A 21,297-nucleotide genomic window follows, 5' to 3' on the forward strand; every position below is an offset into this window, starting at 1 on the left:
AGGAAGATTTTACTGCTGAGGTTCAATTTCACATATCACTTAGTATATGGATTGTTTTTGAAATGAATTTAGCCTCTGATCTTGATTTGTCTTCAGCCACTCCCCCAAATCAAAACAGTGCTATTTACATCAGTTAGAGAAATATGAAAAATAATAAATTAGTTACAATCTCTTCCTACCTTTGCCACCCAGTTGAACAATGGTGACATCCTCAGAAAGACAGATAAAGCAGTGTGTGGCAGTTTGTAATTCTAGACACTTTCCTTTATCCTCTTCCAGTGTTTGTTCTCTCATAAAAACAGCCTTTCCTACATCTGCCTCAAGCAGGAAGCTCCTTTTACCGGGAGACATGAAACTGCTTATTTCAGAGCATTCCCTTCATGCTGCAAAGAAACATGCTCGTTTCTAGGTCCGGGAGCAGCTATGAGGTCATTCGTCTCAGACACAATTCCAAGGTCTATCACAGATATTCAATGCAAGAAAGGAAAAGGCTGGGTAGGTTAAGAGCAGAAGGGATTCTTCTATAGGCTGCTTTCAAAAGAAGACTCCACCTCCTCTAAGGGAGAGGGGGAGAGAAGAAAGTACCAACAAAGTGCTGCTCTGTAGATTACTCAGGAAGTTGTGAAATGCAGCCGCTTATGTATAAGAGAACTGCAATAACATGCCAAGAGAGAGGGGGGGAAAACGAACATATACTAACAACTTGTAAGGCGTTCTGAATAAAAGAGAGTATTCATAAGCACAACTTTTTTTAAAAAGTCCAAGCCGTTAATAGGGTTTTCTAGAAATATTCCAACATTCAAATAAATAATGTCTCTGCTGATCGAAAATGAAAACAAAACACGAAATTCAGTTAAACTATGTTTGTCCCTTTGTTAAAGACTGAGAATATAATATTACAGCAGCAGTAACTTTTCTAATATAAACATGAAATACAAAATGGACTTTTGTAATTCCTCTACCTTATTTTTAAGTGTATGCTGTAAAATATCTATAATTAATTTCCGTGGTTTTAAAATTGAAGAGATACTGGCTTTTTTCTTCATAAATAGCACACATGAATACTTTCTTGTTAAATTGCCAGCATGCCACCCCCAACCACCACCACCATACATAACTACTGGATAAAACTGGATGAAGAAATCAGAACAGGTAACCTCTATGAGCAATACAAAATGTTCCATCATCAGATCTATGGCAAGTGGTGAGGTTTCTAAAAATCATCCTACCAATTACCATTAAATTAATTAACACTGATTTCTTAAATTAACTAGAACATAATGTGATATCAGGCAAATAGGATGGTCTTACAGCTATGTGGGAATGGTATTCAAAAACTTTTTATAAGATGGTGTTTACACTGTGCATACAGAGCTTAGAAAATGTTTTTCTTTCTTTCTTGGACTACAAATGCTAGAATCTCTCAGCCAACACTAAAAAGTTACTTTTCCAACTTTTGTATATGTATATCAGTGTGCATTAATCCTTCTCTCAGTACTGCCTTCTTTTCATGTTTCAAAGCAAGAACAGTTACCTGCAAGAAACTGAGAAGGCAACATAACAGCAACAACTCATGTGGAAAAAAATTGTATGGATGCTGTAGAACTTCACTTCTGTTTAAATTATAGCATCCCTTTTGTGAACAAAACACATTTGAATCTGAAGCGGCAGTTTTGGGATGCTCATTTTTCTCAACAATCTTGCAATAAAAGAAAACAACAAAAGGAATCACAAGAGAAATCACAATTAATTCTGTGTGTGACCAATTAACTAAAGACTCACCTCTCTCTCTCTCTCTCTCTCTCTCTCTCTCTCTCTCTCTCTCTCTCATACACTCACACATAAAATAGAGAGGTACTGTACTGTTATCAGTTAAGCAGTGATTTGTGGTAGACCACTGAAAAACATCACACACTGACAAGATTTCTATTGAATTAAGTTCTATGAAGAGAGGACTCATGTACCTGTATGGGTGTGTGTTATGGTACAGAACCGCCCTCAATTCAAGTTTGTAAGCCTAGTCTCTGAAATTAAGTTAAAAGGCTCTCTTTCCAAGGGGTTAGTAAAGGCAGAAGTCAAAAACCATTTTACCCAACAAAAACTCATAAGTTCGAAAGCACTTTACGTACATCATCTTGACAACCAGCAAACATACAAGATATGGGTTCTTCTAGACAAGTTTTTCATTTTGCAACTGCCTTCAGTATAGATTTGTATGGGGCAGAGGCATTCCAGATGATACATATCTTACAGATAGGGTTGCCAGGTCACCACGGCTAAAACCTCACAGAATTTACTATGTTTCACCAAGTCCTCATGTGGAGAGACAAATCTCAGGACAAGTAATACTGGAACATTAAGAAGTTTTTTTTTGGGGGGGGTGGCTTTAAAGCCTAGACACTTGTCTCCATACATTCTGGGCTGATGTCAGGGCTCAATGGCTGATTGCAAAAAGTAAAATGTATTTATATTTTGTTCTGTGTGTGCACAAGAAAAAGCCAGGAACAGTGAGGATGGCACTGAGGAGAGATGTGGTGGGTGGTCACACTGAAGCCCACTATGCCCTTTAGAGCAAGGCAAGGAGTGGAACACTCTTGTTGCATAAGCCTTGGAGATAGCAAAGATGAGTCTGGAGGGGGGGGAGTTCCCTGTGGGCTGGTAGTCAGGCTATTGCAAGTTCCAGCAGCATTGCAGGTCATACAAAACCCTTCCAGTATCATCTACAGGTGTATGTAAATCTGTGCAAAATGAGAATTCTAACAGAGATGGGGGAACAGCTACTATAGTTGCTAGATATATTTTGTCACTCTTTCAAATACCACATCACAGGACTTCTGCTCCTTTTACTCCTCTCAAGACAGACTCACAGGACTTCCTACTACAACAAACATGCAAGGCCTGAAGCAGTGCACATGAACTTTGTTTTAACTCTCTTCTTTTGTCTGTTCACATAGCCAGGGTTTCCAGATTAATTAACTTCCATGATTTGGATCATTCTGCAAACTTAAAACAGAGTGGACAGATAAGAAGAAAGAACAATCAAGAAGTCTTCACTTTCCGACATTCGAGGCAGGATTTGGGCACATGAAGGGAAGATAGGTATGCCACTACCCTATATCCAGAACCCATTTAATTTTATGGGGAGTTGGTTGTCTGTGTGGGGCCACTGAGGGCAAAACAGGCAAAGGATTAAGAAGCTACCTATTCCTTTTCCTCACTTGCCAATATAAACACTGGCTAGCCAAGACTTTCTGTAACACACATGACCCTTTCGGTCTTCATCCTTTTGGTAGTTCCCTTTTTCCTAGTGCATCTCGAAGTTTCCTTTAGCCAATATGTTTTAGTCCCTAAGGAGGTTAGAAGTGAACAGTGGGCCCACTGACAGTTATTCAGGGATTAGATTTCGATCATGAGCTACTATGCAGCAACCACTACAGGTTGACCAGTCCTTAAGAAGTTGGGTTAGGGAAGATCCTAGGTGACAACCCATTTTGTGGAAGAAGATAGTAAATCATTCTCAGCTGGTGAGAATTATACTTGTGACCTTATGTTCACCTAGGAGAAGTTAGGGGGTGCTCCTGATGTTATTTCTGGGCAGAAGTCACTTTGAATGACAATGTCATCCTTGAATTGTTAGATGTGTTTCAGTTTCTTCTCTGCTGTATTTTAAAACAAATCATTCGAAGTCAGATTTTTTTAAAAAAAACACACACACACAAACTCCAAACTCAAGCAACCATACAGTTCCTAGCAACTATGTCTACCATCCCACATGGAAGCACATACCAAGGATGCCTGCCTTGAACTGCTTCAGCCATGACCTCAGCACAGCCCATGAAGTTGCTGATGTGACTAACTAGTATGAGCATGCTTGCAGAACACACTATCTCCTTTGCCCATCCTTCTACAAACATTAACAAGAAAGCAAGTCTGAGGCAATAGAAGGGAAAACACTTTTCTTATGTACCAATTATGGTACAGTGATGGTACAGCAATTATGGTACAGTTACTGGAGCAAAAAGCATGTTCTCTTCCACATGAAACACCAGAAAACTTCACTATGTACTGGGATGGTGGAAACATAGGAGACCTGCTAGCATTACTGTCCTATCTGACTCATTTTCAAAATCCCCAAACTTGTAGCATTCATTACCTATGAAATTCATACACATTCCTTCAGCAGGTGTATTCTTTCTTGTATAATTATAGATTTAAGACATTAATTTTAGCTTGTTTATCATACTGAGAAGAGATTTTAAAATAATTTTATTTGATTAGGGTTACATACTTCTATGATTGTAGTTTTAGAAGAGGTAGCCATATTAGTCTGAGTTAGCATGTCAGGCAAAAAGAAAAGAAAAATGAAAAAAAAATAAAGAAGACAAAAACATTGTGGCAACTCAAAGACTGTTATATTTTAATGTAAGCTTTCATAGACAAGTCCATTTCTTCAGACTGAGGTGACACAATGTTTTGTCTTAATTTGTTCATTTTATTTTCGTTTTTGCCTGATATACTTTTATGAGTTTTATATCAATTTTTACTGCTATGACTTTATACAAAGAATCCCTGGAATTCTATATCCACGAGAGATTCTATGGTCCTCACTGTCACAATCATCCCACACTTGTCTGAGGGGGAGGATTTGACCTTTAAACCAGATTATTCAGTAGTGCAGGTTCTGCCTAGTGTTTGATCTTCCTATGGCAAGATTTATTTCAATTCCTCTAGTGACCTTGCCTCTTGCAGGTTTGGAATAGGTAGTCGTGTTAGTCCGTATCTGCCTCTTGCATTTGTTCTGAGCCACAAAATGATACTTTACCATTTCCTCAAATAAAGCTGAGAAATGGTTGTACATGACTGGAACAATAAAAAAGCAAAAAAAACCAAAGCGTGCTGCTTATATAGAAATATACATTTTGTTTCATTTATTTTAGTGTAAAACTTGTATAGAAATTGACTGTTGCTATGAATGCCAGATATCACTGGAGGAGGGACTTTAACACTTGGAACACACCCACTTAAAAGCTCTTGTAATTATAACTGGAGGTTGCCCAGTCATTAACCTTGTCAACAATTTTGACTTATACAGCTATGCTAAACTGCTCTACAAGTGTGGAGCTGTTTTTGTGAAGACAAAATAAACAGGCTCTGATTTCCTGACATGACTTCTAGAAATATCTCAGACTTGGATCGCAATTGGAGACCCATGAAGAAAGCAACACTATTTTTACTGGCAGGAGAAATTCTTAGTAATCATCGCAGAAGTAAAAATGATGAATGAAGCCAAACTCTTTAGATCCTGGATTACGCAGTGTGAAAGATTATGTCATACTGGTATTTTCATGTTTAATTAAAGGACTTCCCTGAGGCTACAATGCCATACATGCTTACTAGTGTGGTTTCACATTTTTTATTTTACTTTGTAGCTCATTTTCTGACCCATGTCCACAATCTAAAAAATACCGGTAATAGTTTTTGTTTACTACTACATTTTTTCTGGCTGCTCCAATATATTTTATCCAAATAATTTTAACAGGAAATTAACAAAACTGTAGATTTTAAAAAGGCACCTCTACAGAAATAGCAACAATCGTGTCTTTTGGTCAACAGTGTAGCATTTTGTTGTTGTTCAGTTGTTAAGTTGTGTCTGACTCTTTGTGACCCCATAGACCAGAGCACACCAGGCCCTCCTGTCTTCCACTGCCTCCAGGATTTGGGACAAATTCATGTTGGTCACTTCAATGACACTGTCCAGGCATCTCGTCCTCTGGCGTCCCCTTCTCTTCTTGCCATCACTCTTTCTCAACATCAGGGTCTTTTCCAGGGAGTCTTCTGTTCTCATGAGATGGCCAAAGTATTGGAGCCTCAGCTTCAGGATGTGTCCTTCCAGTGAACACTCAGGGTTGATTTCCTTCAGAATGGATATGTTTAATCTCCTTGCAGTTCAGGGGACTCTCAAGAGTCTCCTCCAGCACCACAATTCCAAAGCGTAAATTCTTAAGCAGTCAGCCTTCTTTATGGTCCAGCTCTCACTTCCATACAACATTACTGGAAAAACCATAGCCTTGACTATGCGGATCTTTGTCGACAAGGTGATATCTCTGCTTTTTAAGATGCTGTCTAGGTTTGTCATCGCTTTCCTCCCAAGAAGCAGGCGTCTTTTAATTTCGTGGCTGCCGTCCCCATCTGCAGTGATCATGGAGCCCAAGAAAATAAAGTCTGTCACTGCCTCCATATCTTCTCCTTCTATTTGCCAGGAGGTGATGGGACCAGTGGCCGTGATCTTAGTTTTTTTGATGTTGAGCTTCAGACCATTTTTGTGCTCTCCTCTTTCACCCTCATTAAAAAGTTCTTTAATTCCTCCTCACTTTTTGCCACCAGAGTGGTATCATCTGCATATCTGAGGTTGTTGATATTTCTTCCGGCAATCTTAATTCCTGTTTGGGATTCCTCCAGTCCAGCTTTTCACGTGATGTATTCTGCACAGAAGTTCAATAAGCAGGGAGACAATATACAGCCTTGTACTCCTTTCCCTATTTTGAACCAATCAGTTGTTCCATATCCAGTTCTAGCTGTTGCTTCCTGTCCCACATAAAGATTTCTCAGGAGATAGATAACGTCAGGCACTCCCATTTCTTTAAGAATTTGCCATAGTTTGCTGTGGTCCACACAGTCAAAGGCTTTTGCATAGTCAATGAAGCAGAAGTATATGTTTTTCTGGAACTCTCTGGCTTTCTCCATAATCCAGTGCATGTTAGCAATTTGGTCTCAAGTTCCTCTGCCCCTTCAAAATCCAGTTTGTACTTCTGGGAGTTCTCAGTCAACATACTGCTGAAACCTACCTTGTAGGATTTTGAGCATAACCTTGCTAGCGTGTGAAATTAGTGCAGATGTACGGTAGTTGGAACATTCTTTGGCACTGCCTTTCTTTGGGATTGGGATGTAGTCTGATCTTTTCCAGTCCTCTGTCCAGGCATCTCATCCTCTGGCCACGCCTGAGTTTTCCAAACTTGCTGGCATATTGAGTGTGGCACCTTGACAGCATCATCTTTTAAGATTTTAAATAGTTCAACTGGAATGCCTTCACCTCCACTGGCCTTGTTGTTAGCCATGCTTTCTAAGGCCCACTTGACTTCACCCTTCAGGATGTCTGGCTCAAGGTCAGTGACCACACTATCTGGGTTGTCTGGGACATCCAGATCTTTCTGGTATAATTCCTCTGTCTATTCTGTTATCTCTTCTTGATGTCTTCTGCTTCTGTTAGGTCCCTACCATTGAATTTTGTTTCCCTTCTCCTCTCTGCTATTTGTAAGGCCTCATTGGACAACCACTTTGCTTTCTTCCATTTCTTTTTCTTTGGGATGGTTTTTTGTTGCTGCCTCCTGTACAATGTTACATCCATCCATAGTTCTTCAGGCACTCTGTCCACAAAATCTGGTTCCTGAAATCTGTTCTTCACTTCCACTCTGTATTCATAAGGGGGGATTTGGTTTAGATTATACATGACTAGCCTAGTGGTTTTTCCTACTTTCTCCAGTTTAAGCTTGAATTTTGCTATAAGAAGCTGGTGATCAGAGCCACAATCAGCTCCTGGTCTTGTTTTTGCTGACTGTATCAAACTTCTCCATCTTTGGCTGCAGAGAATAAAGTATAATCAATCTGATTTCGGTATTGCCCATCTGGTAATGTCCATGTGTAGAGTCGCCTCTTGTGTTGTTGGAAAAGAGTGTTTGTGATGACCAGCTCGTTCTCTTGACAAAAGTCTATTTGCCTTTGCCCCGCTTCGTTTTGAACTCCAAGGCCAAACTTACCTGTTGTTCCTTTTATCCCTTGACTCCCTACTTTAGCATTCCAATCTCCCATAATGAGAAGAACATCTTTTTTTGGTGTCAGTTCTAGAAAGTGTAAGTCTCCTACTCCCACCAAAATGTAACCGTATCAATCGATCTAGCCAGGAGGTGAGGTTGAGGAGCCTAATGCCAAGGGAGGCCCGGAAGGAAAAAACAAGAAACCGGGCCTTCTTGGCAGTGGCTCCTCACCTTTGGAATAAACTCCCTCCTGAGATTCGTATGGCCCCTATCCTGGGCATTTTCAAAAGCCAATTGAAAACTTGGCTGTTTAAGCAGGCCTTCCCTCCAGCTACTATTTATATTTTTTCTTTTTCCTTTCCATTTTGAACAATTAATTATTGATGCTATATATTGATGTATATTTAAATTGTTTTATTTTAAGTTTTGTTAGACGCCCAGAGCGATCAATTGATCAGATGGGAGGGATATAAATACAATAAACAAACAAATAAATAAATTCATAGAATGGTCAATTTCAGCCTCTTCAGCATTGGTGGTTGGTGCATAAACCTGGATTACTGTGATGTTGAAAGGTCTGCCTTGGAGTCGTATTGAAATCATTTTATCATTTTGAGATTGTATCCCAGTGCATCTTTTCCTACTCTTTTGTTGACTATGAGGGCTATTATATTTCTTCTATGGGATTCTTGCCCACGCCCATTCCCATCCGTTTTATTTCACTGACGCCCAGGATGTCAATGTTTATTCTTGCCATCTCATGTTTGACCACATCTAGCTTACCAAAGTTCATAGATCTTACATTCCCGGTTCCTATGCAGTATTTTTCTTTGCAGCATTGGACTTTCCTTTTACTTCCACGCACGTCCACAGCTGAGCATCCTTTCGGCTTTGGCCCAACTACTTTGTTAGCTCTGGAGCTACTTGTACTTGTCCTCTGCTCTTCCTCAGTAGCATCTTGGACACCTTCTGACCTGAGGGGCTCATCTTTCAGCATCCTATCTTTTAGCCTTTTGTTTCTGTTCATGGAGTTTTCTTGGCAAAGATACTGGAGTGGCTTGCCAGTTCCTGCTCCAGGTTGATCGTGTTTAATCAGAACTCTCCACTATGACCTGTCCATCTTGGGTGTCCCTGCATGGCATAGCCCATAGCTTCTCTGAATTACTCTAGCCCCTTTGCCGCTATGCAAAATTGCTTCCCTGTGTTTTTGGGACCCATGCTTTGCTGGACAGCCATTTTAACAGCTGATCGGCGCATGCAAAATGGCTTCCCTATGGGCAATCTTCACAGGACAACTATGTATTTTCCCCATTGGAACGCATTAAATGGGTTTCAATGCATTCCAATGGGGAAACGGATTTTGCATGACAATGATTTCACTAAATAGTGATTTCTATGGAACGGATTATCATCGTCATGGGGGGCACCACTGTACTTTGATCTTGTCTGCAAATTGAAAATGGTAACCTTTTCTCCTTGAAGATTTAAGTTGAACATATTTAAATGGGTGAATTTATCTGACAGATATGCTAATTTGACTTACCAGGAAAAATTTATCGAACAATCACTGAGGTGAAATTGCTTTTCCACGAAGAATAAACTTATACTGGTTATAATAAAATGGTTTCATTAGCAGAAATTGAAGAAGAAACTCAGTCATGAAGCCTGTCTAAACACACTGACACCGACACCGACTGACTCCAACTCTCTCTTCCCGTGGCTTCTGACTCTCTGTGCAGTAACAAAAAAATGCCATGTACCTTCTCTCAGCCACTCAGCATCATTCACTTGCATGTTCTCACCATGTGGAGAAATAGCCACACAGTTATTTGCTATCAAACAGTTCTTTTCATAACCAATTTTAACTTCTGTTTATTTTTAATGGAGGCAGTAGGTTAGAAAAGCCAAGTTTTATACAAACAAGAAAGGGAAATTCAGATTTTATTCATTTCCTTTTCTTTCTTTCTTTCTTTCTTTCTTTCTTTCTTTCTTTCTTTCTTTCTTTCTTTCTTTCTTTCTTTCTTTCTTTCTTTCTTTCTTTCTTTCTTTCTCTCTCTCTCTCTCTCTCTCTCTCTCCCTCCCTCCCTCCCTCCCTCCCTCCCTCCCTTCCTTCCTTCCTTCCTTTCTGTATTAACTACAAAAGATCATAACATTTCTTCAAGCCTTTGTAGACTCCCTGTCAAGACATTGCGAACCCCGCCCCCAGGGGGGTCCATGGATACAGGTTAAAAACCTAGGATCTAGGCAATCCATCTCATCCAGAAACCCTTGGGACTGTGAAGATGGGTAAGTAGTCTTCTTCAGCTTTTAAATTAGCTCCCACCCACCCCCGCACAAAAAGAGAAGCTACAGGAAAGGAGTAGACTCCTATGGGGTTTGAGGGTTTGCTTCTTTGCTTTTGTTTTTTGCAAGGATTGTAATGATTACAGAGAACTGGCTTTCTAATAAGTTGCTTTTAAAAGTTTGGAGACTGATCCCTGTAAGCACTCCTTTGTTCACAATGAATAATGATGGACTGCAACCAGTTGGGATAGCACTTGTACTCCTCTAGAAGAGCCCACAGCTTGGTACTGCTCTAGTTTTGTTTCTATAACCTCCACAGTCTCGGTGCCCCTTCTGTACATATTTGAGTGTCCATGTTTGTGGATAAGGTAACTACTTGCAAATACCCTTCTTTTCAAATTCTGCATAATACATTTTTAGTTCCATTTCCAAAAATTAGCAAAGAAGCAAGCAGCATGTGTGATGCCTAGCAACAACATCCACTTTAGTTTTTGCCATTACTGTTCTCTGGGAGACAGATATTTCAATGATTATTCCACACTGAGTTTTATGTAGATGGGGACAGCTACCAGAGATACAGTACAGTTACTAAGGTATATTTTTTGAAAAGTGACATTCAAATTATGCTGTTCTAATGTGAACATTTCTAAATTATAATTCTTTACAACAGCTATATTAATGGTAACATGATAATCTCTTTTCTGCGTGAACTCTTGTTGAGCTCTTTCATATATGACAAGCCCCATCATGTGGCTATTATTAGAAATTGCAGCATAATAAGACCATCTGCAAACACATGTAGCGTAACCTCACATTTAAAGAGGCAACAGAGGATGTACAAAAAGGATACTAGATCACTAGCAATCATTAGATGGAAAGGAGAGATGCTTATTCCCAAGCATTTCACCCATGCTTATGTATGAACCATTCCAATCCCCCACTTAACTAAATTTATACTATCTGTAGAAGCAATAAGATGTATTTGTACATATTAAAATAAAAATAGTTTTTATTCTCAGCTTTCAACCTTCTACATCCTCATTTAAAATACAAAACGTTGGGCTTCAAGAGTCAAACTTGATGTTCCTAGGGAAATAACAAGGTTCCCAGTAATGAATTTCCTTCATAATGGAAATGCGGTTAGTGGGAGGTACTACTTTGGTATACCTGATCCTAAGGCTGATTCTGCAGGTGAAGAAGGACTCCTCTTTCTCTTCTCTGCCTTTCCAATGTAGATGTCACTGTTTCAATAATGTCTACATGTTAAAAATTCCAGCTCGTTCTAGGACTACTCTATTTCGGTACCACCTGCCAGGTGATACAGAAAATGCATCGGAGACAACACATATGGAATGTGTTCAGCTACCTCTCCTGCCATGCACAAAGGGTCCAAGACTCACTGCAGTACAGGAGTGCACTCAGGACACAGGCTCTATAGATCTGGACTTTGGTATATGCTATCAGCTTCTTATTAAGGCTAAGTGTATTTCAGTGGTTGCACTTGGCCAAGGGGATCGTTTCATTCTCTTTTGTTAAACAGCAGACCACTTTCTTCTTCACACACTCCATCAGATGTTCCCTTCACGACCAAAAGGCATAAGGGACGACTATTCAAAATAACACAAGCCAACAACCCCTTCAGTAGAGTGGCCACATACCATCTTTCAGGAAAGACTGTCGTCCATTTGAAGGGCTGCCAGTTAACAATCCTACTCTAGAAGGTGTTCTCCATTGTCCAGGTTTGACTTAAAGACAGAGATGTATAAGGAAGGAAATCAAGAACTTTGAAGTCAGTCATTCACACTTAGCTCCTGGACAGCAGATGTAGCAAACACAGAAGCCACCTGATCACTATCTTCCCTACTTCAGTGAGACATAGTATGATTCTGTTTAAACTTTTTTTAAAAAAAAAAATCCTAATATGCTAATAAAAACTAACATATGCAAACAAGTGCCCTATTTTGTACTTTTCTGGTCACGTAGCCACCCTTCACGTCAGGCACGTTGTTCGGGTTTTTCAAATTATGGCCTATGTTTGCTACCAGTTGTTTTTGGCAATATCTCCAAACAAGAAGTCCATTTTAACAATGAAAGGCAACACATAGTCTCCAGTACAAAAGAGGACATACGCCAACTCAAGCTGCAGACACATGAACCAAATGTTGCCTTCCTATCCTCCATTAAGTTCATATCATAGCTTGGCAGTTACATGACGCACAGCCCTTAGCGAATCATTTACAAGAGGTTTGTGTCTCTTCCTCCTCTTCTTACTGAAGAAGCACCCCTGCTGCTTCCTTACAAAAGTCCAGAACATGGAAAAGAGGAGATTCTTGACAGAGGTACCAGTGGGTGGAAAAAGCTAAAGAAAATGGAGTGTGGAACAAACAAACAAAAAATACCCCAAAAAACCACAAACTCCTTCCCTTCTCTCTTTCTTCCTTCCCTTCCCCTTCTCTAATGCTGTGCAAAAAGGAAAAGAAAAAGGAATGCCAAGAACTGAGAGGGAGCGATATGAAGGAAAATAAGGAAAGGAAAATAAGTGAATAAAGGAGGGAAGAGAAAAGGAGAGGAGAAGAGAAAGCTTGTACCACTTAATCGATATATCACCTTTGGTATTTTTTTTTTAAAAAGGACGAGGGACCTGATTGCCCCAAGAAACAGTCGAGAAAATGAATCCACACAAAATTAAGGAGCAGTGTAGCCTGCTATAATGGTTCAAATAGGAATAAATTAAAATACAGTTAAAAACAATGTAAACACTCCTGCCAATACATATACCATGTGAACGCAGAAAATAGCATTGGTACAACAGAGGGATTAAATGAGTCGGTATAACTGGGATTCTTCTGTTCCGGATCTGGTTGGCCATTCTTTGAAAGACATGCTGGACTGGCTAAGCCACTGTTCTGATCAAGCATGGTACATATTAGATTAATATTAACCAAACAAATATAGATTTATACTATAGAAGCATCCAAGTAGAGCATAAAAAGTACAGTATTTGTTTATTTTTTGGTGCTGTAGATTGCTATAGCATTACATATTTTAGTCATCAGATGAAGTCATAAGGGGAAACATGTTGGCAATCGCAATCATTCTCATGTTCTCTAGCAGGTTAATATACAAGGGCATATGAAGTAAACCATTCCCATAAATCATAAGAGATGTAACTTGATGACTTTACTGAGAACTTTCTGATAGTGATCCTGGCACCACCTCCATCCTAAAACTACAGTTTGCAGAATCCTCCTTTGAGAAGAGATTATGATAAGATAGTGGCCAAAAGCTAAAATAGGTGTTATAATGCTCTGGCATGTGAATGGATGATGGCAATAGTATTAGAAGTTATTCCCTTGATGGCAGAGGCTAAAGTGAAAGACAAGTGAAGGTTCCCTTTATTAATGTCCTGTTTGCACTAATTCCTTGGAAGCATTTGTTTTTTTTTGGATACTGGTACTGATTGAATTCTCAGCTTCAGAGTGCTAATTTGATTTTACTTGAAAATCTTAATATCTTTGAAATAGGGGGAGCCCTTGATATAAGAACTGATGGCTGCTTTTACATACCGACATCACATTCATGAGCAAATTGATCAGACATAAAAGAACCTCTACAACCATACATATACTCAAAATTGGGATTTATAATGAGTATGTATCAAATGGTCAGTTTCAGAGCTTGGAAAAGTTATTTTTGGACTGCAACTCCCAGAATTCCCCCCTCCCCAGCCAGCACGGTCAATGATTATGCTAACAAAGAGATTCTGGGAACTGTTGTCCAGAAAGAGTAAGAGTTCCAAGCTCTGATCAACAGAGATAGCAAGAGCAGTATCTACTCAGAATGTAAACAAATCTTTTCATGATCTGCATGTTCTGTAAAACAGTATAACTCTATTCTGTGTTGAATACGAACAAAAATACTCCACTTACTTTTGTTTGATCATCAGCTTTAAACACATAGCAGGTACTTTGCTGATTTAATGCTCCATCTTTTATTAAGCAGGCAAAATAGCTTGGGTCATGGCTGTTGTGAATCAGTTTGTGGACATGCTGAGGTCTACACTCAAACACGCTGGAACAAATCAACGGGTCCCACTGCTGATTTTTCCCCGTGTCTGCCTCACATCGCAGCATCACAGGTGAGACATAAAGCCGGATTTGGCTGCTGCTATTCTCTTCCTTCGAGGACTGAGTGCTGAGTCGTCTAATCTCTGTCACGATCCAAGGAAGCACTGGCATGGTGGTTAGTGAGTGCACTGATAGAGAACCTACTAGCTGAAGACTGAAGTCTACTGAGCCATCATTGGCTGCTTCAGGATTTTTAACTTTGAATGATATGGCATCCATTTTTGAGTCATCAAGGGGAAGTCAACCAGATAAATTACAGAGAAGTGGAATCCTGAAACGAGAGATATTTCCATGCAGTTAACATAATGAACCAATACCGTCTCTTTCTTCAACTAATCTTTAAGAATCATACAAGAGATTAATTGTATTCCTGAAATAATGCCTTCTTTACATATCTGCATGACTAATGCACTAAATTACAATAGGTACTGTGCAAGCAAAAGAACCAGCACATGAGAATTTCTATATGTCCTTTAGGAATAGTTGGAACTTAGAGCAAAGTAACTCAGCACATTCTAATTACAGGAAAGATACAGAGATAAAAGCAAGGAGGGAACATTGCCAAGCAATACATGAAAATCAGTGCTGGCACTGCTGAAAAGGCCAAACGAGCAGAGAGAAAAAAGGAAATGACAAAGAGAATGTGAGTACAATGAAGATATGCAACAATTCAAGAAAATTATTTCCAAAAAGAAATTGTTTTCAACCTCTCAGTGAGGGCTGAATCAACTGAATGGTTATGTTAACCAATGAAGAAAGTACCTTAAAAGTTGTTCTCAATTAATTGGACAGTTTTTGTCTTTAATTAATTTAAATCATTATATTTAAAATTGGAAAAGCACCCCTTCTGAAAAGACGCTATCTCCATTCTCTTGTACACAATAAGAAGTCTTCTTCGAAGACGATGTGGCAAGGAACACAAGGAAAAATTGAAAAGTATTAGGAAATGGTATGCACAATAACATTTCTATTAATTCATCGTTGCTTCAGTCCAGTGTTTTAAAATGTTATTTACTTAGCACTGACAGCAGTGATTCAGCTCTGGGGGAAACATATGACAAATCCTATTAAAGCCCAGGTGATCCTCAGAGCATTATAAACCACATTTGGTGATTTAAAACCTAACATGAAGTAATAATTAAATTACAACTGTTCGGTATTTAATTATGACAGTGGATAACAGAAACACTAGGTCTTTATAGAGCTTCTATTTTTAACATGATTTTCATATGTTCTTTAGTAAGACACTATAGGTGTGCTCCTCATTTATCAGCTTCACTCCCCTGCATGTTATTGAGGTCACGGACACCACCCCACCACTCCCACAGAATATTCACACAACTGAAACCTACTGGCTTCCACTCTCCCATGGATAATTTAATTTGAAGAAGATAATTTAATTTGAACACATTTGCCTCTGGAGCAGAATCATCCTCTGACCTCAAGAAGATATTTAAACTGGGATGATTCACATGGTCACTCCCCTAGAAAGAGCTAGCAATACAAAAGCTTCCGAAGAGACAATTCTTGTATCACATTAGTATTGTTCCAGCAAGAACAGAATCCTCTGACACTTTTAGAGACTGGAAAGCTTATGCATATAGGTTTGTTTGTTGTAATAAAGTGGATTATAGTTTATTATAATATAAAAGTGGATTATAGCTTATTATAATTAAATTTGTCCAGCTGCAATCCCATGAACACTTACCAGGGATTAAATATGGAAATACTGGTGAAATTCTTACAAATTTCTTTACATTGATGTAAAATATGGAGGCATAACAGATCTTAAACCATCAGGACTTTGCATACAATTTTTAAAATTTGCTTTTTTGTCTAAAGAGAGAAAAAGAAAGAACCTGAAGTGATTTGTTCCCCATGGGATTCAATTTGTGCTCCAAATAAACATGCAGTTTTGCTTTGCTTCACCCAGGAATCAAACCTGGCATTCTGCTTTGATCTAGACCTCCTACAAATTGGTCCAAATCAGGCTGATTCAGTCTGTAGTTTGTAATTTGTCCTAATAGGGTACACAAATTTAGTATTTTAATATCATACATTATTTTTTTAGCTGCATCTGTTTTAAAATATAATAAGCAGGGAGAGGACAAATATTACATCTTTTTCTTTGGTTGTTGTTTTGGTCCAGAATCGTATACCGTATATGCTCGAGTATAAGCCTAGTTTTTTGGCACAATTTTTTTTTGCTGAAAAAGCACCCCCCTTGGCTTATACTCAAGTCAGTGTCAAAATTACATGTTTTCCCCTGCAGTGCGGGTGTTCTCTGGACTCCCCCGCTCATCTACGGGCTCCTGCGGCCTCTGTGGGTGGTCCGATGACCCAGGTTAAGTACACTGCATTTCCGCTTCCAGGACACTCCCATCCTCCTCCTTCTGCATATTCTATGTACCCAACTTCCTCCTCCTACCTTCCTCCTCCATCTCCTTCCATCTTGTTACGCAGCAGTAGAGCAGCAGATAAGTGCAGCATCTGATATGAGTCCTCCCTCCGCAGGCAGTGAAGTGTGTCTCGCAGCTCAGAAGGGCAGTATCTTCAAAAACACTTAACCTACTGATGCCTCAATTAATGTAATTTTATTGGTATCTATTTTTATTTTTGAAATTTACCAGTAGCTGCTGCATTTCCCCCCCCCCTCGGCTTATACTTAAATCAATTAAGTTTTCCCAGTTTTTTGTGGTAAAATTGGGTGCCTCGGCTTATATTTGGGTTGGCTTATACTCAAGTATATACGGTATATAAGCACATGGCATTGTATGAAAGAAAAATTAACTAAATGATAGCATTCAGGATAACCACCTGATAAAATGCAGCCTCTCAGCGGCACTCCCCCCAGGGAGCAGGGACCCATTAAGATGGCCCGCCCCCACAGGCTATTGGATCCAATTGGTTTCCAAGATGCAATGCGGGGAATACCAGCTGATCTGGTTGGTGCTGCTGTTGAGGCTCTGGTTGATGGATGGTATGCTGCCACTACCAGGGCTGTTGACACAATCAAACCTAAATGCCCCCTCCACCACTGAGCCCACCCAGCTCTCTGGTATAACCAACACCTGTAGGTGGAGAAGCAGAATAGGAGGAGGCTGTAAAGCATCTGGAGACAGACCCCAACAGAATCTACTCTAAAACACATCAAGCATCTACTTAGCTAAGGTGAAGGCCACTAGGAGAACATACTGTACTTCGCTACCCGGATATGTGAAGCTCAAACGAACTCTTTCATATAGTACGTGTTTTATTTGGGGTTAGTCATAGTGACAACCCTTCCAGTAATATCTCCTGTGACCAATTTGCAGCCTTTTAAAAACATAAAGTGGAGGCAATCCCCGAGGGCCATCCTCAGAGAGTACAGCTTGGGGAAGTGATGTCCACCCCTTGGACCCTTAACTGTGGAGTTCCTTAGGGGTCAATCATCTCCCCAATGCTGTTTAATATCTATATGAGGCCTATGGGGGAGGTCATCAGGAGTTTTGGAGCTTCATGTCACCAATATGCAGATGACACCCAGCTCTATCTCTCCTTCCACCCTATTGTAAGGGATAATAGACTGAGGCTGAACCCGGGCAAGACAGAGATCCTGCGGGTGGGTGCTCTAGTGTTTGTGGATTGGGTGCCTTCCTTTCCTTTGGGGGAGCTGCTCTCTCCACTAAAGATGAGGTTTGCAGCTTGGGTGTACTACTAGACCCAGGGCTGTCAATGGAGCTATAGGTAGCATCTGTGGTCTGTTCCACATACAGTGGGGTCTTGACTTAAGAACGACTTAAGAACTTTTTGACTTAAGAACCACTCTCATAGGAAAATATTGACTTGACTTAAGTACTTAGATTTGAGTTAAGAACTGAAAAAAGCCACGTGGGAGGCAGGGAAAGTGCAAAATGTGAACTTTCAGTTAACTGTTGGCCAGTGAAAAGGGTGCCTGTCTGCTCCCTCACTCCTCCCAGCATTTAGAGAGTAGATTGGGAGACAGTCTTCGGACGGCCTGGTACTGTACTGCCTGGACTGTATTTTCCCTGCCTTCCCTGAACCTTTCTTGACCTAAGAAAAAAAGAAACAAAATACCCCCCTCTAGTGGTCGAAGGCGGAATAGCAGCTTCCCATTAGTTTCTATGGACGGAAAAGAGCAGATACGGATCAAATGGTTTTCAATGCATTCCTATGGGAAATGCAGATTTGACTTGAGAACATTTTGACTTGAGAACCGCCTTCCAATATGGATTAAGTTCTCAAGTCAAGACCCCACTGTAATCCCACCGAAGATGGATTGCCCAGCTGTGTCCCTACCTTGACACCAGGTCCCTCACTACGCTGGTTCATGCACAAGTAGTCTTGAGAATACACTACTGTAATGCTCTCTATGTGGGGCTGCCCACGAGGCTGTTAAAGAAACTTCAGCAGGTTCAGAGCATGTTGGCCAGACTACTGAGTGGTGTCAATAAACATCAACATATTTATCCCACCTTGCTTGCCCTGCACTGATTACCCATCTATTTCTGTGCCAGCTTCAAGGTGATGATGTTAACTTATAAAGTGCTAAACAGTTTAGGACCTCAGTATCTGACAGAATGCCTCCTCCCGATGATATTTGCCCGCCCCATACAATCGTCCCATGCCAGGTGGTTGAGAGTACTGACCCCGAGAGAGGCCCAGAAATAGAGAACCAGAAACTAGGTCTTTTCAGCAGTCACTCCTCAGCTTTGGAACAACTGAAATCCACCTGGCCTCCTTCACTGGGAATTTTAAGCAACTATGTGACATGCCCCAGCATGTCCCCAGATTATTTCGCTAGCCTGAGGCCCACATTTCCTCCTTTACGCTGCCACCAGTTGATAACTATCAACAATGTTCAATTAGAAAGATTGAGGTCCATGCTGACTGTAAAGTTTAACAACAACAAAAAAGGTTTATTGGATACAGTTCATGAACAGGTTCTTCAAAAACATTAAGGTATTCAGTAGTTTGTAATAACTTGTTTCACTCTTAACTCTCTATAAGTTCCATATTCTTAACTGCCTCCCTTAACTCCTTACTCTACCACACTCTCTAACTTCCACAGACTAACTTCTCACTTCAGACTCTCATCTCTGACTGCAACTGACTAGCTGTCTCCATCACTGATAAAACGCTCCTTCTCTGCCTCACCCCTCCCTTCTGGTTTTTCTGGTTCCGCCTCCCAACAGCTCCCATTGGTGCATGCAAATAATCTACATGAACTAAAGCAGGGTGATTGCCACAGACTGTTAAAAGCGTGGCTTTTCTGACAGGCCTTCCCAGATGTTTAATGAAAACATCCAGTCTTAATTACAACACCTAATCACATTCAGTGTTCTCAACATTTATACTATCAGTCCTGTTGTCTTCTTTTATATTATTTTATATTATTTTTATTATTATTTAAATTGTTGGCTGTTTTATCTTTATTTTGATTTTATATTATTATGTTCATTGTTTGTTTTATATGTTTAATATGTAAACTGCCCAGAGTGGCTTAGTAGCCAGAAGAGTGGTAAAGAAGCCAAATAAATAAAATAAATATTAATAATAAATAAATAATAAAATTTATTCTACAGTATGCAGGTGGAAAGGTTTTTAATACCTTTAAAATATCTAGCACTGACAGCAAATGGCTATTTTTAAATGTGGAAGTTTATTTATTTATATTCTATTCTTGTTCCAGTGTAATATCTGAGGCAGCTCATAACAAGAATTAAAAGCAGACAGAATTTAAGCAGATGCAGGACAGGGCCTGTATGATTACATTGATAACATCAGCTAGTTCAGCTGTATGGAAACAACACTCCGGCCCCTTTGGCCTTGCATTTGTCAGCCATATGGGAGAAGGACATGGGAACAGCTTGTCTAGGCTCCGGTAATCTACAGTCAGCAGCGGAACCAGTTGCATGATCATATCAAACACAGAGAAAGATCACTGTAGTAGAGAGCAAATTAACTGAAGCAGAAAGAGACAACTAGAGGAAAGCATGAAACCTACGCAGTCTATCCTGCAAAACGCAATCTATCCTGCAGAACAATAAAGCCTGAAGATACAAAATGGCTTTACCTATAGTTGCAATCTTTCTTTTAAAGTGGAAATCTTTGAGCCCTTGATGAGGAAGAACCAAAATGACTAGGATATTATATCTGAATGAAAGATAAGCAGGGAAGGGAAGAGGAGTTAATGTGTTCATTTGGGGGGAGGCATTTTAAAAGTGAGTAAAATGTGCAAGGCAAAAGTGGGAGAACAAGGAGTAAACCCAGCAGTTGATTTTGACAAAATGATGAGCACATCAGCTGAGAGCTATAAATAACAACAGGTGCTCAACAGGGCCAACCCATGATTCTGACTTTGCTCCTAGGAGAAGAAATAACAAGCAGTGCATTTTGTTATTTGGGGCATATAATGAAACAGATTGAATAATCAGCATAAAACTAGCAGAAAGGAGAGGAGAGTATCTAGGAACTAAAGAGGAGGAAAATAATTAAAATGCTAAGGATGATATATACACCAAAAATAAGGGCTATGTGGAAGCCTTAGGTAAAGGTAAAGGTAAAGGTTCCCCTTGACAATTTTTGTCCAGTCGTGTTCGACTCTAGGGGGCGGTGGAGGTGCTCATCCCCGTTTCCAAGCCATAGAGCCAGCGTTTTGTCCGAAGACAATCTTCCGTGGTCACATGGCCAGTGCGACTTAGACACGGAACGCTGTTACCTTCCCACCGAGGTGGTCCCTATTTATCTACTTGCATTTGCATGCTTTCGAACCGCTAGGTTGGCGGGAGCTGGGACAAGTGACGGGCGCTCCATCACGTGGATTCGATCTTACGACTGCTGGTCTTCTGACCCTTCAGCACAGGCTTCTGCGGTTTAGCTCACTAGGCCAAATTAAATGTATTACTACATTGCATTGTCTGTTTTGCATTAAACATCTGGCTAATCTGAAAGGCAGAAAAGAGAGAAAGTGACTGGAAATTCTAAGAAATATGACTTCTCATTCTATAATATTCCTGGCCATCTTTATGAAGGCATCCAATGCATGTGCACTAGGCTGAGGAAAATGTTAATTG

The 21,297-nt window shown here is 40.0% G+C and overlaps 1 protein-coding gene across 12 annotated transcripts in view; it reads right to left on the reverse strand.

Moving 5' to 3' along the window:
* TBC1D1 (TBC1 domain family member 1) overlaps positions 1-21,297 on the reverse strand; it is a 114,301-nt gene that overhangs the window by 82,708 nt on the left and 10,296 nt on the right. For 9 of the 12 annotated variants that reach the window (XM_073001130.2, XM_078394014.1, XM_078394013.1 and 6 more), the window contains exon 2: positions 14,024-14,492. The exons of 1 other annotated variant lie outside the window; for it this stretch is intronic. In XM_073001130.2, coding sequence (XP_072857231.2) covers positions 14,024-14,440 — 417 coding nt within the window. In that variant the 5' untranslated portion in view covers positions 14,441-14,492. Of the gene's footprint in view, positions 1-179; positions 13,992-14,023; positions 14,493-21,297 lie in introns of those variants that run through there. 2 more of the 12 variants (XM_078394019.1, XM_020786216.3) reach the window with 1 other exon arrangement.

Source organism: Pogona vitticeps, chromosome 5 (assembly GCF_051106095.1).
Source record: "Pogona vitticeps strain Pit_001003342236 chromosome 5, PviZW2.1, whole genome shotgun sequence".
Lineage (NCBI taxonomy): Eukaryota > Metazoa > Chordata > Lepidosauria > Squamata > Agamidae > Pogona > Pogona vitticeps.